The sequence below is a fragment of the Rattus norvegicus genome, chromosome 5, assembly GCF_021556685.1.
Source record: "Rattus norvegicus strain SHRSP/BbbUtx chromosome 5, alternate assembly SHRSP_T2T, whole genome shotgun sequence".
Lineage (NCBI taxonomy): Eukaryota > Metazoa > Chordata > Mammalia > Rodentia > Muridae > Rattus > Rattus norvegicus.
This window is the reverse complement of record NC_141538.1, coordinates 79361584-79377556: the sequence shown is the minus strand read 5'-3', so window position 1 is coordinate 79377556 and position 15973 is coordinate 79361584. Positions and strand designations below refer to the sequence as shown.

At 46.5% G+C, this 15973-nt stretch overlaps 1 protein-coding gene and 1 long non-coding RNA gene across 9 annotated transcripts in view; one reads left to right on the top strand and one right to left on the bottom strand.

The window, feature by feature from the left end:
• Susd1 (sushi domain containing 1) overlaps positions 1-15382 on the top strand; it is a 118013-nt gene extending 102631 nt beyond the window's left edge. For 4 of the 7 annotated variants that reach the window (XR_015619460.1, XM_087547964.1, XM_087547963.1 and 1 more), the window contains 4 exons: positions 269-527; positions 4291-4330; positions 14503-14596; positions 14910-15371. Coding sequence is in view for 4 of the 7 variants with exons in the window: in XM_087547964.1 (XP_087404090.1) it covers positions 269-527; positions 4291-4330; positions 14503-14596; position 14910 (394 nt within the window). In the remaining 3 variants the exon portion in view is untranslated. 7 annotated transcript variants of the gene reach the window in all.
• Positions 6522-11386, bottom strand: LOC148005816 (uncharacterized). 2 transcript variants are annotated; one of them, XR_015620923.1, is made up of 3 exons: positions 10512-11386; positions 9776-9932; positions 6522-9607 (listed from the first exon to the last, which is right to left on the bottom strand). It is a non-coding gene; the product is annotated as an uncharacterized LOC148005816 (long non-coding RNA). The 2 variants fall into 2 exon arrangements; XR_015620922.1 differs by having other exon boundaries at positions 6568-9607; positions 9776-10343; positions 10512-10624.
• Positions 15383-15973: the final 591 nt, after the last annotated feature.

The following is a 15973-nucleotide window of genomic DNA, read 5'->3' as shown; positions in this document are numbered from 1 at the left end:
GTAGGTAGATGCGGAGGCCCACGGCAGTTAGAACTGGCATGCGCTAAGTCCCATGTAGCCAGCGGGTTTTTCTCCTCTGATCCATCTGATCCGTTGTCTTTAAGGCGCTTACCGCACGCACAGTGTGAGTTCAGTAAGCTCGAACACACAGTCTTCCAAACAAGCAGCCTGACAACGTTTACGTCTGGCCAGGAGCCTGATGGTGAGCAAGACCTCCCTTCTTCACAAGGCCCCTGCCAATTTCTCTGCTTTTTCCCCCCTCTCCCAGTTCATATCAGGTGTTGGTCCTCCCCCTGTCCTTGCAAAGCACGTTTTCTTGTGATTCTGAAGGCATCACTTCATTCTTTGGCAACGCGTCTCCTGCTGATGGATATGTGGCTGCAGAAATACTGGCCAGTGATGTTCCAGATGACACATTGGAGATATCCATTGGAGACAGGCTGTACTATGGGGAATATTATAACGCACCTTTGAAGACAGTAAATGAGTATTGCATTCTATTACGGATCACAAGTGAATGGAACAAGGTATAGTTGTTTCAACGATGTTCTGGCCCCTGTATCTTCCTTTTTGTGTGAGGTTTAAATTGTTTGCATTTACCTTTCTCCCATGTTTACGATGGATGCCACGTAGAATAACCACAGAAACATGTCGTGGCTTGTGAGCACAGGCTTTCTAATGGGTAGGCAGGTAAGACCTGCATAGGTGCCAGCGCACTTCTGAGGCTGTGCTGCGTCTCTATTGCTACTGTTCTGTTTTGAGGGCTCCTCAAGATACATGAGTCCAGAATTCGACAGTCCCAGTTGGAAAGGACTTATTTAGTTCTGGCGGCTTCCTTTCTGCTCTCCTGGGGTGCTGCCTTCCCTCGTTTTCCGGGGGAACAGGAGGAGAGAGTGGCAGACGCGCTCAGACTGCCTTGTTTTTCTTAGGCCCCACCCCACTCTTCAGAAAGCTTTATCTCTACAGGCTGGGTTTCTTTCAACAATGGGAAACTGTAAGGAGCTGGACAAGCTAGGAGAATTCTAAACTTGGTGTAAAACTATGTGGGCTGGAAACCAGGAAAATTACACAAACACCAACAAGACATCTCTTGACTGATACATTGGAAGCTTGTAGCCATCTACATTGGAAGTATGTAGCCATCTTGACTGTGAGGTACTTCAGATTTAAAACAGGCACCTATTAAATTCTGCGTAGGACAGAAGTTGATTTACCATTGGCATGCCGACGGCAAACCAAGGCTTACCTTTTAAGATTATGTATGAGTAGCGGAGAGGCCAAGGACTACTTTGTAACAATATTATAGGAATTATAAAGCTCAGAATACTGTTACCTCAACATTATAATGTAGTAGGCAGCCTGATGGGTGCCAGGCAGTACCACCTCACTATGTGGCCTTGCTCTGCGTTTAAAGATTAATGGTGTTCAGCACCTATTCATGTGCTTGGTGGCCTCTGTTCTTTAGGACAAGTGCCTATTCAAGTTCTTTACTAGTTTTCATCTTTGCTTTTTGTCTTTCTTGTCTTTTTTTGTTTTTGGTTCTTTTTTTCGGAACTGGGGACTGAACCCAGGGCCTTGCGCTTCCTAGGCAAGCGCTCTACCACTGAGCTAAATCCCCAACCCCTCTTGTCTGTTTTTGAGACAGAATTTCTCTGTATAGGTCTCCTGTCCTAGAACTTGCTCCGTAGATCAGGCTGGCCTCAAAGTCAAAGAGATCCACCTGCCTCTGCCTCAAGATGTGCACTGCCACCACCACCACCACCACCGTCAATCACCACTACCCAGCTACTAATTTTTAAATTGAGTTGTTTGATTTCTGTTGTTGTTGTTTGGTGTTCTCTATATAATTTGGACATTAATCTCTTATGAGATGAAGTTGAAAACATTTTCTTCCATTCTTATGGTTTTTGGTTTTAATAATGTCCTTTGATGAACAAAACTCTTCCCATTTGTGTTGGTTCCTAGAAGCTTTGTAGTTTTAAGTCTTACTTTCGGGCATTTGGTTCATTTTGAGCTTTTATGTTTTGGAATTAGGTAAAAGCTCAGTCCAGCCTGTGTTTTTTTTTTTCCCCCAAGACCAGGTTTCTCTGTGTAGCCCTAACTGTCCTGGAACTCGCTCAATAGATCAGGCTGGCCTTGAACTCGTAAATCCACCTGCCTTACCCCCCACCCCTCAGCACTAGAATTAATGGCATGTACCACCACGCTGGCTTGTTTGTTTTTAATATCTGAACACTACTTGTTGAAAGACTGTCTGGTCTGCATTAAATTCTTGGCACTTGTTCTAGCTTCTGGCCTAGTTGTTGTGATGGTAAAATACCCTGAGAAAAAGCAACTTTAAGGAAGAATTATTCAGCTCACAGTTCCAGGCTATAGCACATCATTTTGGGAATGTCAAGGCAGGAACCTGAAGCAGCTAGTCTCAATTAAGAGCAGAGAGAGGGGGCTGGGGATTTAGCTCAGTGGTAGAGCGCTTACCTAGGAAGGGTAAGGCCCTGGGTTCGGTCCCCAGCTCCGAAAAAAAAAAAAAAGAACCAAAAAAAAAAAAAGAGCAGAGAGAGAATGAATGTATACATGCATATTACTCAGATCACTATTTATTATTATGTAGTCCAGGACCCAAATATAGGGAATGGTGCCACCCATGGTGGGCTGGGTCTTCCGTGTCAAATAAAATTATTAAAATAGTCCCCCATACCTGCATATAGACATACCTACGAACCCACCTGATCCAGATAGCCCCTACAGGTTTCTCTTTCTAGGGGATTCCAGATTGTATTGAGTTGACCAAACTAACCATTAGAAGTGCTTCTTTCAAATATATCTGACATATATCAAGGATTCATTGGTGGATGATAGAAGGTCCATTGACTTACATTCCTGTCTTTATGGTAGTACTATCCTGTCTTCACAGTATTTTTTGAAAGTATTAGTCTTCCAATATCTCCATTTTTTTCTTTTATATATTTGTCCTAATCAATGCCCCATTGTGCCCTGAGACTAAGGGAGGAATAAGGCTTGTCTTCTCCTGTGTTCTTGCCTTCCTGTCTGCTCTCTTATCAACTGGGATCAGTTCTGTCACCTTAATGCCATTTGAAAGTCATTTTCTTTTCTCTTCCTTTCTAAGCCAGCATTGTGCTGGAGAGTTCCCCATCTTTTCTTTGCCCATCGCTTATTCAGATTCTTGTCTCTTGCTTTACCCATCCCCTTGCTCCAGCTACTGCAGGGTGAGTTTTCTAAGATGTGCATCTGAGGGGTTGGGGATTTAGCTCAGTGGTAGAGCGCTTGCCTAGCAAGTGCGAGGCCCTGGGTTCGGTCCCCAACTCCGAAAAAATGAAAAAAGAAAAAAAAAAAAGATGTGCATCTGATCCAGGCACACCAGTTCAATGGTCCTCCTGTGTCACCTGGCCCCTGTCAGTTTCTTGGCTGTAATGTTTTCAGTGACCGGCTTTATCCTTTGCTCCTCGTTGTCTTGACATACATATTTCTTCATTCCTAATTTCAAAACTCGCCTCAAGGCAAAACTGAATTATATTTGAAACCTTCAGCTATTTAAAGCCTTTTCCCCAGAAGCTTTCGATTTAAATATATTTTTAAAAAGCCTTTTTAAGAACATAAGAACCAGAGTGCCCAGTGTGTCACTGAAAAGAGTCTCATAATGAGATTGGAGGGGTGGCTCTATAACTTCTTCCCCAGGGAGGCTGCACCGAATCCTTAGCCACATTCAAGAGTGTGAATCCATCCCCAGTTGTCTCCATCGACAGTGAGGATGATTGCCAGAAGACGAGGTCCTCGGTTCCAGTGGGTTTGTAGGTCCCCTTTTCCTGTTGCATTTGGTCACCACAGTTGCTAAGAGAGACACCGCATCCAGAGAGACAAAATATTATTATACCAGAGCTCCTTACAGTTCATTGTCTACTCATGGTGTAAGCTTTCTGAGGTCTTTTGGAAACCCCCAGAAATGATGTCTAGAGCCACTCCTATATGTGTGACCCATGCCAGTCCTCTGAACATTGGAGATATGTGGCTGAATTATGAGACGTAAGAGATAGGGTTAGGGTTGGGGTTCGATGGTAAAGCACTAGCCAAGCATGTATGGGGCCATGAGTTTAATCCCTAGCAACACAAAACATAAATACACACACTTGCAAAAACTAGATGGGACTTTAAAGATTTTCAAATTAGGGTATGAAGAGTCTGAGAGTCAGAGGGTTTTAGCATCTGCAGTATATTGTTTAAAATGATGCCCCATGTCTCCTACTTACATGGGCCTCTCTGTCTCCCTTCCAGGTGAGAAGATACTCCTGTGCTGTCATGGCTGAGGTAAAAGGTAAGGCTATGTTCTCTCTACGCACGCTGTCTTTCTTCTTCCATGTTCAGTCTGCGGCACCAATCTTACATTGAGGACTTGCTTTATATTGTCACAAGTGGTGACAGATACACAAATTCAGGTATCTTCAGAGAAATATAGACATTCTCAGGCCATAGGGTATGGTATATTCGAGTCATTACTGAAGAGATGTGAGCTCACGAAATTATGTAACCAGCCACAAAGGGGACCACCTTGCTGTCAGCCTCCCATCTCTCCTGTGACAATGTCAGTCGGCCCTATTGTTTTTCTCCTGTAACCATAAGAGAGGAGAGAAGAGCCCTAGACACCCAGTGAGTAACTTCAGTGAGGACAACGTTTTACAGTTCAGAAGAGTTCTTCCTCCTAACTTGGGTGGCTTTCCATTGGCTGAGTCACCCTGGATTTGAGATAGGATCAGTCGATGTTGGTGTTGTGTAGGTTGTGTGGCTTGTTGGGGACAGAGCAGTCATTCCACCAGAGTGGCACTGAGAGAAGGGAAAGTTTCTAATCAAGATTAAGAGCACTGGAAAGCTTAGTTGCAGAGCATAAGAAGAGCTATAGAAACCTGCTGTTTGGCTGTACACTGTGTTATACCCACACATGCACTCAGTCACATACCAATAATGACAATTGAGTCTAGTGGTGGACCACAAATCTAGGGGAAGGCACAAAAGAGTGCATTTCCTAGAGCGTGGCGTGGACCGTATATGGTTGAATCCCAGTACTTAGAGGCAAAGGTCGGAGGACAGTGAGTACCAGCCTAGGATCCATAATAAGACTCTGCCTAAAACAGGATGAGGGGAATTTGTGTCAGCTAGAGACGTGCTACTTACGTTATTTTGTTTAAGAACGTTCTGTGATGTGTGCACAATGAGGAATTACACACTGACACATTTCTCAGAGTTGTCCCCACTATTAATGATGCATAATTCTATTAATGAAAACAATTTATGTACGGAATAGAACTATCCTACATCTAGGGGGAAAAATAAAACAACCCCACCCCCACCAAGGAATGTTGGAAAAGAACAGAGTTCAAAGGTTGGTTGCTGTGTCCAGCTCCAAGGCCGGGAATCCAGGGGTTGTATATTTTTCTTGATCTGATCCAGATGTGTAACTCTGATACATGGAAGATGTAATCATTCTCAGACTTTAGTATATGACACCAAATGGCAAAAATCAGTGCCCTTGACAGCAGCCACACACACACACACCCTGAGGAGGTAAAGCCCTGGCTGCCCTGGCAGACTTGGGTCTTCCAGGTAGGACAGTTCTCCTTCCATTGGCTCCAGACCTGGCTCTGGCTGAGGAGGCATTTTGAAACTTCCCCTTCCAAGAACAGAGTTTTCAAAGCTCTGGGAAGCTGCCTCAGGATTGAGTAATCCCTGATCTTTGTTTGTCAGGCTTCCCTAGCTGGATGTTTGCTTAAAAACAGTGGGCAGCCAGCCAGTCGAATTGATTCCCAGGGATTCCATTAGTTTGTGGCTAATTCCAGAAATCTTGTTAAGTTTATAACCTTTGAGAATGGTCCTATTCCTGGCTATTCCGAGGAATGCTGCCCTCGGCCCACACGTGTCCTCTAACTCCCTCCACTCCATCCCTACTTCTGAGCACAGCCACAGGAGACCTCTGTAGCGGTGAGGCAGCGTGACCTCTTCCAGGGTTGCGGTGGACAGACTTTACAGTGGGTGCTCTGTTGTAGAGGGGACATAGCAGGGAACATGGAGGAGGGGCTCAGGGAGTGAGGCTTCTGTCTGTCTGTCTGCCTCTCGCCTCACCTTACTTTCCGTCTTCTTCTTCTTTTTTTTAATCTCTACTCAAACTCTCTTCAACGAGGGTAGAGAGCTGATTCTGGAGCTGGGCCAGGCGAGTTATCTGGCCGCTTATATCTTAGATCGCCCTCTTAACAGAGATGTGTGCTGTGGCCAAGTTCTTTTCTGAAGCAGCTTAATGAAGGGTTCGGGGAAATGAGCATACACACCCAGCATCCAGGGCATGCCCTGAAGCTCCAGGGACAGAATAGAGTGCTCACAGGGAAAATATAGTTGCAAATAAGATCTGCACACTCTCAGACATAGGCAACAGCTTCTGGAATCTACCCTATCTGGAAACTATGATTGGGAGAGATGCAAAGCAGGCGGAAGAAACAGAGGAGGCTGTAGTCGGTCTTCTGTGATGAATAGGAAGGATTTTGAGAATATCTGAATGGCTTTTTCCCCCCTTTTTTTCTTTATTAACTTGAGTATTTCTTATTTACATTTCGAATGTTATTCCCTTTCCTGGTTTCTGGACCAACATCCCTCTAACCCCTCCCCCTCCCCTTCTTTATGGGTGTTCCCCTCCCCATCCTCCCCCCATTGCAGCCCTCCCCCCAACAATTACGTTCACTTGGGGTTCAGTCTTGGCAGGACCAAGGGCTTCCCCTTCCACTGGTGCTCTTACTAGGCCATTCACTGCTACCTATGAGGTTGGAGCCCAGGGTCAGTCCATGTATAGTCTTTGGGTAGTGGCTTAGACCCTGGAAGCTCTGGTTGGTTGGCATTGTTGTTCATATGGGGTCTCGAGCCCCTTCAAGCTCTTCCAGTTCTTTCTCTGGTTCCTTCAACGGGGATCCCGTTCTCGGTTCAGTGGTTTGCTGCTGGCATTCGCCTATGTATTTGCTGTATTCTGGCTGTGTCTCTCAGGAGAGATCTACATCCGGTTCCTGTCGGCCTGCACTTCTTTGTTTCATCCATCTTTTCTAATTGGGTGGCTGTATATGTATGGACCACATGTGGGGCAGGCTCTGAATGGGTGTTCCTTCTGCCTCTGTTTTAATCTTTGCCTCCCTATTCCCTGCCAAGGGTACTGAATGGCTTTTCTAATTGTCCCTCTCTCCGCACCCTTCATTGAAGAATCATTACTGAGAACCTTTAATCCTAACACTCGGGAGGCATAGGTCAGTCTCTGAGTTTGAGGTCAGCCTGTTTTACAGAGTGAGTTGCAGCCACCAGCAGCCAATGCTCCGAGGTTGTCTCGGAAACCCAAATAATGACCATAATGACGACAACAAAGAGAAAACAAACAAACAGTGAAGACTCCTATGCTGGCTAGTTTAAAGCAAACTCAACACAGGCAAGGAGGGGCCTTCGTTGAGGAAATGCCCCATAAGATGAAGCTGTGTTCAAGCCCGTGTTGCATTTTCTTAATTAGTGGTTGATAAAGAGGGTTGGCCCATGGTGGCTAGTGCCATCTCTGGACAAGTGGTCCTGGGCGGAGAGCAAGCCAGTAAGCAGCACACGCCCGTGGCCCAACTCCCGTCTCCAGGTTCTTATTCTGTTTGAGTTCTTGTCCTGACTTCCCTCAGTGATGGACCGCAATGTGGAAGTATAAGCCAGATAAACCGATTCCTCCCCAGCTTCCTTTTTGGTCATGGCATTGCACACAGCAATAGAAACCCTAGCCAGGACAACTCGCATTAGGTAATTTGGAGGAGTGTGATGCAAGCCCATCCCCCAATCATTTCGGATCCTTGACTCACAGCATTCATCTGGCTCTGGCCCAGTATGGAGTATTGTGTTTACCTTTTCACAGTGCCACCACTGAGAAAGCTTGACAGTCAGGGAATTGTCCTTGATGTCAAATGCAGAGGCCTGAGCATCCTCACCTCCGTCAAGCTCCTGATCAGACAGTGTCTTTAAAATGGTTTTTAACTTGGCTAGTCCTCAGCCACCTCTGCCTGGGCTGAGATTCCTTCCAGCCACAAAGTACTGTGAGTCTGTGATCTCTTGAGTCAAGCTATAATCAGGGAACATTCTTCAGGCAGAGGGGTGAAACCCAAGGCATTGGTGACGCCTCACTTCTCTTTCAGCCTGCGTGCCGCATACCTTTCATTTCTCTCCGTGCAGAGCTCAGGCCTTCATCCCTGTAGCAGAGGAAGGTGGCAGAGCCTCCCGGTTCATCTCCCATCACACAAGTTCGGGTTTCCCCTCTTTATCCCAGCTTGTGGCCACCTGAACTGCACCCGAACTGCGCTGCTCAGTCTAGTGTTTCCGTTGGTAGCTCTTCTAAGGTTTCCCGTTGCTTCCAGCCTTCTGCCTGACACCTCTGACACCAGCACAGCTACTGATGATGTCTCTCATTCTTTCTCATTCCTACGGGTATCCTAGCTACGCTGTCTCTCTCCTTAATGCCTTCGCTCACACAGTGACTTGACCCGAATGCCCGGTCAGCTCCCTGTAAGGGGCTGCTTGCTGCAGTCTACCCGTTCAAGATGGAAACTTAGCATCCTCTTCCCGAAGCCTTTCCGAGCTCCTCGTGGTCACCCCTCTGTCTCCTTTTCTTTAGCTATTCTCCCACCCTGTGAAGCGGCTGATAATTATTTTTTTCTGTGAGGTTTCAAGCATTTGGGGAGAATATTGATAAAAAACAAACTGGACCATTGCTGGCATGCATTAGATGTTCACTTGCAGTCCAGCAGGGAGGCAGCCATCAGTTTTGTGAAGAACGCAGCACAGACTTAATACTTGTCAAATTAAATAAGCAGGGAAAATTCGAAAGCCACAAGCCTACAGTGTACGTGCGGGTGTCCAGAGTCAGCCAACTATATCCAGGGATCTGCGGCTTCAGTCAGCTAAAGGTTGAGGTATTTCAGAAAATAGTGGCTGCTATGCTGACTGTAGACTGGCTTTTCTCCTTGTCGTTCTTCCTAAAACAACACAGCATATCAGCTATTTGCATAGCATTTATGTTGTGTTCACCAAAGTAATCTGGAGACAGAGCAAAGTCATGCAAACACATTTTTTTTAAATAGGCAGATTCTGGGTGTAACTCTGTACACATTTATTCACACTCAGACAGTTTCATTATTCTAACAAAGTATCAAACCAGCTCGCAAATCTAAGCCTGCATATGCATGGTACAGGAAGAGCTGGGATGACGGTGGTGGTTGGATCTATCACAGATGAATTGCTTGCTTTTATTCGTCAGCAGCCTTTGTGGTGCTAGGCTTCGGTGGACAGACAAGTCCCTCAGCTCCATGACCAGGCGACCGAGAATTCTCACATCTTGCGTTTGTTTGAGAGGGTGGTGTATCTGGTGATTAAGGTGGGGGTCTGAGAGGAGAGTCCCGGCTGCGCAGCAGAAGGAGCGGGTGGTGAAAGCAGAGAACCAGGAGCTTTTGCAGGAGGAGGGGTTTCCGGAGCAGCTGGTTTCTGAAGAGGTTACTCCTCCATGTTTGCTCTCGTCCAAAAGCATGCAAGCACACGTTATGTGGGACTTTAATATTAAAAAAAAAATAAATGTTTTCTGAAACTAATCTCCTAGGGATAGTGGGAGAATCTCTTCCCCCCTCCCCCTCTCCTCCCCCTCCCCCTCCACCTCAGAGTTGTGGTGATGGGATTGTAAGGCAGTCTCGCACATCGATAGCCCCTGCTGTATACCCACCTTTGTCTGGTTATTCAGTCAGACTGTTGTAAGTGATGCTGTGGAGGGCGAACTTTGAGGACATAGTCTTCAGCAAGGACATTATTCCAGTAGATGTGACCTGTCACACAAACCCTTGAACTTGGGTCTACAGGTCAGAACTTGGGTCTTGAAGATCCTAAGGGTGAGACACATTTGACACTGGAAATTTCCTGCTAGCTTTGAAAGGCCACGTGACAACGAGTGCAGGTGGCTCTTAGGAGCTTAGAGATAAACCTTGCTGACAGACCAAAAGGGAATGTGGACCATTGTTCTGTAACTTCAAGGGACTGAATTTACAGTGGGGACAAACTCCAGATGGGAGGTGAGCCATCCACGCTCTGAGTCCAACCCTGTAGTGGTCCTGAGAAGAGAACCCATCACAATGCGCCTGAGTGAAGGGGTGGGCTTGTAGCTGGGCAGTATGTTAGGTGACAGTCAAATGAAGTCAGCAAGGCTGCTGCTTTTTCAAACATTCCCTCTGAATCTGTCTCCTGCTTTTCTCCCCTTCTCTGTGTCACCCATGGTGGAGGAGTCAGATAAGAAGACCCTAGATTAACACAGGAAAAAAAGAGTGCACTAAGTCCTCACTTAATCCTGCTGTGTTCACAGGAATGTACCACCTGCCCTCTGGATGTGTCCCAAGCCCGACTGAGTCATGGCATTCATTTATGTCTACCATTTGGTGGCAACAGTTGCTTTTAGAAAGTGACCATACCTGTGTACAGTTCTGAGAACAACATGTCCACACCCAGAGGAAGTCATCAAGGTTGTCACAGGGTCTAACTTCCTCTTCAGCACCTGTGGTCTGTCAGTAAAAGATTTACTCCCGGGCAGAGTCTCTGTAGAGAGGGGGTTATAGTTCAAATGTATTTACTTTCTCTAAGAGTGACTAACAGCTCATGAGTGCTTCGACTGAGTATCTAAGAGAATATTCTGTGCATGATTCAGAAGGAAAATAAAAGGTCCCACAGCATCAGACTGCAAGGGAAGGGAGCCAGAGGATGACAAGACCATAAAAAACCTATCATTCAAATTGGCCACTCCTAAATTTTATTAGGTGTTCTCAGAGGAAAAAACTGTCCAGCCACACCCATGAGTGCTGCTGTAGACTTTGAGTTTGTGTGAGAGAACCAAACCAGAAGATCTGAACCCAAGGACAGGAAATCATGCTGGGAGCCAACATCCAAGTATACTATGCAAAATAAAGGGCACTTTCTTATGTCTTTTAAATTGGTGTATGTGCCTGCGTCTCTGTGAGTGTATGACACAGGAGAGCAGTGTCCTCAGAGGCCAGAAGGGAGTGTCAGATCCCCTGGAGCTGGAGTTACAGGTGGTCGTGAGCTGCCGGTTAACAGGGGTGCAGGGAACTGAATTCCACTTGTCCAGAAGAGCAGCCAGTGCTCTTAACCTCTGAGTCACCCATCTCACCAACCCCACTTTTTAACATCAACTTTTGATAGCAATTTCTACCGCAAGGACTAGCATGGCTGAGGCGGATGCTGATGGTGGATGGTCTGGAGAAAGTTGACTTCCTCTACTCCTACTCGCTCCTGTCCTGTTGGATTGTGAGGGGTGTCGGTATCTTTCCACCTGTATAAAGCACACCAGAGCAGAGTCCCACAATTTTTGTCCTTTGAGACCTGGAGGAGAAGGCTAGGGCTGAGCAGTAGACAAGGACTTTGCACAAAGAAGGCGCTACCAAAAGTATTCAAGAAAGTACCTTCAAGAAGGTGGCTTGAAGTCAGGGCTAGCCCAGGCAATGGCTTGGCTCTCACCCATAGAAATAGTGACAGTGAGGGTGACTCTGATGAGTCAGCACAGAGCACGAGATGCCCTGGGTGTCTCCCCTTTCCTCCTCACGCAGACTCAGCGTTGGCTAAGGAAGAAGGGCAGAAAGCAGTGTGTTTTGACTTCTGCTGAGAGCTAACAATACCCCTGTGGACAGAGTGGGTGATCTGAGGGCTGTAGATAGGTGTAGAAATGGGCTGGATAGTGCAAGACTGCCATCAGCTAGCTAACAAGTAACTCCTGATGAATGGTTAGCCAATCCAAGACTCACGTGGCATGGACTCCAGTCCCTGGGCCTTCATTCATCAAAGATTAAAGTGTGGAGAAAGTATGTGGGGAAAATACTGATAACAAAAACTGAGAGGGAGGAGAAGGGTTAGTTGCATGAAGTACTCAGAGCATAAAAGTACCAGAATCTCTTTAACCCCGAATCTCCAATGCACTATTCCCTCCTTGTCTTTGTGATCTCTGTGTTCTCTCTCTCTCTCTCTCTCTCTCTCTCTCTCTCTCTCTCTCTCTCTCCTTTCTAGTTGTCCTGGAACTCGCTCTGTAAAGCAGCAAACTAGCCTTGAACTCAGTGATCCTCATACCTCTGCCTCCCGAGTACTGGGGACATTTTTCTCTTAAAAACCCAAAGCCTCACTAACTGTGCCAATGGTGCTTTTTAGCCTTGCTCATGGTAGTTCTGTGTATATAAAACACGCGCTCTCGAATGCAGTTGCCTATTAGGCTCCCACCTTAATAAATATAATGAGAAAATTCTCACCCACTTAGGGATTACATAAATATTTAACAACATTTTCCAGTTCTTTCATATTTCAATTTATGTCTTTAATCTACCTGCATTTTATTTTGATGTATGGAATAAGCTGGGGTGATCAGAATCTTTATTCTAATTAGCTGGTTTTTTTTCTCCCTACCAGATACAGGTAATTAATCATTTCACTCAGTTGTTTGAAACAGTTACAAAACATCGACAACAACAGTTACCAGTAGCTGACATTTGCCATCGCTTGGTGCTATGAGGCAAATGGTTATTTCTCACAGTAACCCTGGAAAGTGGGTGCCGTTGTTAGGATGTCCATGAGCTTAGAGCATCCCTCAGTGTGGAAACTGGAGCAGGCGATGGCTGGTGAACTGGCTTGAAGTCCCACTGGTAGCGAGGGATGGTGTGGAGATAGGATATGAACACCCTCATTCCAGTTCTCGAGCTGTGAAGTGGTTCGATGGGATTGGCTTTGTTCCTGTGCACTGTGTTTTGTTCTAGCATATTCTTTCCCATGTTAATATTCCATTGTCTTAATGTCTTATCTTCAAGTCTTTTCATATATAATATAGCAGTAAATTCCAATGCCTTCACTAGCCTCTTTTCATTTTATAATTTAGCATCTTAAAATGTCGAGTCCCATTTCTTCTGAATACGAAAAGTATAATTTTTTTTGTTTATTGTAATTTTGAGATAGGGTCTTACCCGTGCAACCCAGGTTGGCCTCATAGTACTCTTGTCTCGACATTTTGAGTGTTGGGATTATAGGTGTATACACCCTCTCCTGGCTGATCCATGTTTTTCCAGAAAGTCTTATTATAAGACTTTGAGACAGGGAATTTTCCTTGACTATTAAAAGTGGTGTGTTTGATGACAGATGCCCAAGACACCACAGGGTTGCCACTGGACCTAAATTGCTCTTAAACTGGTTGTAGATATCTGAGCTGTGCTTCGTTAATTACTCTGTGCCTCCGACTCTCCTCTGTATAAAGGGAATATAAACACTCGTTAGGAGATGTGCGAGTTAATTTTTCATCACGGTAACACAGGAAATGAACAAACAGCTTAGGTGAATGAGAGATGTGACCGGGCTCATGGTTCCAGGGGTGTCTGTCTAGAGTCAGCCAGCTCCATTGCTCTGGCTTGAATGAGGTAGCTCACCATTGCTGGGGCAGGCTGCTCACCTCATGGTAGCCAGGAAGCGAAGAGAAGGAATGCAAGCCAGAACCAGCCAGCTTCTTCCTTCTGCTTCTGTTCACCCAAGCTACCAGGCTTATCGAATGGTGATAACCATATTCATGGCGGGGCTTCTCTCTCTCACAGACACACCCTGGAGTCTACTTTCTAATCTCCCAGGTCCCTCTCAACCCAGTCGAATTGACATCGAGTTTAACTACCACAGGAGCCTGAGTCAACATGTGTGAGATGCTTACAACAGTGTGTGGCACACAGGGAGTGATAAATAAGTGTTTTCCAATAAAAATCACAGCTTTCGGCGGAGTCATGAAACTCTGAATAAGTCTCTTGGACCAAATGTGCAGCACAGATGTGGCTGTGTTTCAATTTGTACTCGGGGATCGCCCTGAAATTGTCGTGTGACGTTTCCTAAATCAAATGCATGTTCTAAGGACTTTTACGTGGACTTTGAGAGCCTGTGGGGCAGAGCAGAGTGGTGCTATCCGGCTGATAGTGCTGTGAAACAGAGGTCCCTCTGCCCACGAATTTATATGTGTCCACCGGAACTGGCTAACAGTTTGAAACCTGAATTCAAATGGTATCAGGATGACTTCCTCCATGTGGAAGGAGATGACGCCTAAAAACCTGTCAGAGTGTAGACAACCTGAGTGAGGATCTATCTACACACAGCGTGCTTCACGTGGCTTCGGTGTGTCCACAAGTTTGGTTTACTTTAATGTGATCTGGTCCTCTGCTTCCTTGCTAGAAATACTTTGAAACCGTGGTTTACTGAGGCCTGAAATCTCCAGGAGCTGTTGGGGACTCAGAGGCACTGGGGAGGAGGCATTCTTGGGATTCTTTGTTAAGTGAAGCCCAGCTTCGGGTTAAAACAGAATGTGCACGGTTGGAAGTGGCTCTCCCGGGGGTGACGGTGACGGGACATGCTGTGGGCTCATCATACGGTTTCTTCCCACAGACTCATCACTCACAGTCCAGCAGATGGTGGGTGTTGGACTGGGCTCCGTGGCTTTTGTGACCATTCTTGCGTTCCTCTCCTTCTCAGCAGTGTGGTATGTGGGACTGTCACCTTTGAAGAATGAGTGGAATTGGGGGGAGGCAGGGGTGGGAGTCGAGCAGAGCAGCTGGGTGTGAGGGAGGGTCAGGGCGCAGGCAGCAGGGAGACAGTGTGACTGACCCTGCAGCTGGGAGGAAGAAAAGCAGGGAGAGTGATGACCACCCCATCAGTCCACCAGGAAGGCTGGTCTCCTGTGCAGCTTCCCTGCCCGGGTCCTATGGACACGTGTATGAGCTGCACAGGGGCACGAAGTGAGGAAACAGCAGGGCGTGCAGTGTTTGTGACTTCTCTCCCCCGTCTCTGTCTAGATGGCTGGTGGACTCAGCATGGGAAGACCGAGTTGACGATGCACAGATATTCTGCCGGCTTCTCAGGCCTGTCCGCCACGTGGCTCCCATCCTAAGCCCTTGTGTGGGGTCGAAACTTTCTCCATCCCAGCGTGACCCCATCCCTGAGTTCAAGATGGCCATCTGTGTGGAATCTTAAAACTTGAGAGCTGTTTATGTGTTTCATGCTTTCTGGGTCAGTTGTGTATCCATGAACTTGAGACTCATGTCCAGTGTAATACCACAGGCCACAGACGTCATGAGTCAGCTCCCGGGGTCGTTGGACGTGGAGCCTCTGTATCTTCCTGTAATTAGTTCTTCTGCTCTTAGTTCAGGATCTGTTCTTCTCAGTGGGTAATGAGTGGGCGTAAGTCTGGGCAGGGATTTGGGAAGGAGGTCACTGGATAAGGAACGCTGATATGAATAAATGTTTTGGGCGTTTTAGGATGAGCCTATACCAGAAAGTACAATAACCTGGCCACGCCCCCAGGTTCCCTCCCTAGCTCTGATATAATTCCAGTTGTTCGTGTGACACCAGAAGTGACGTCCCAGAAGAACCCATTCTGTGATCTCCACAATTCTTCCTCTTTGTCCCCCTTTTCTTACTCCTTATCTATAAAATTGTTCTCTGCCTCCCTTGAGATTTTGGGGTTTGGTGGGGTTGGCTGAAGCAGCATCCAGTTCACGGTCAGCCTCTACACACGTTTTGGAGGATAAGGAACAATGGTGATTAACACCTTCCGTACACCCCAGTAACTATGACTGAGACCGTGTCATGGCCCACGTAACGTCAGCTACAGGTAGGGCTAGCCTACCGTCCATGTGGATATACAGGCAGGGTGTATTAAGTTTGGCTTTTAGAACCCTTGGGTGTTCTTCAGCCTTTTGTCTGAACACAGCTCAACTCCAAGGCTGGACTTCTCTCTTCTCCCTCCCTCCCTTGCTGGGCACACACAGAACACAGGTGTGGCCGTAAATACTTAAGAATATTTTAGCACCTTTTTTATCCCATGCTAGTACAGGCACACGTAGGGCCACATGGCACT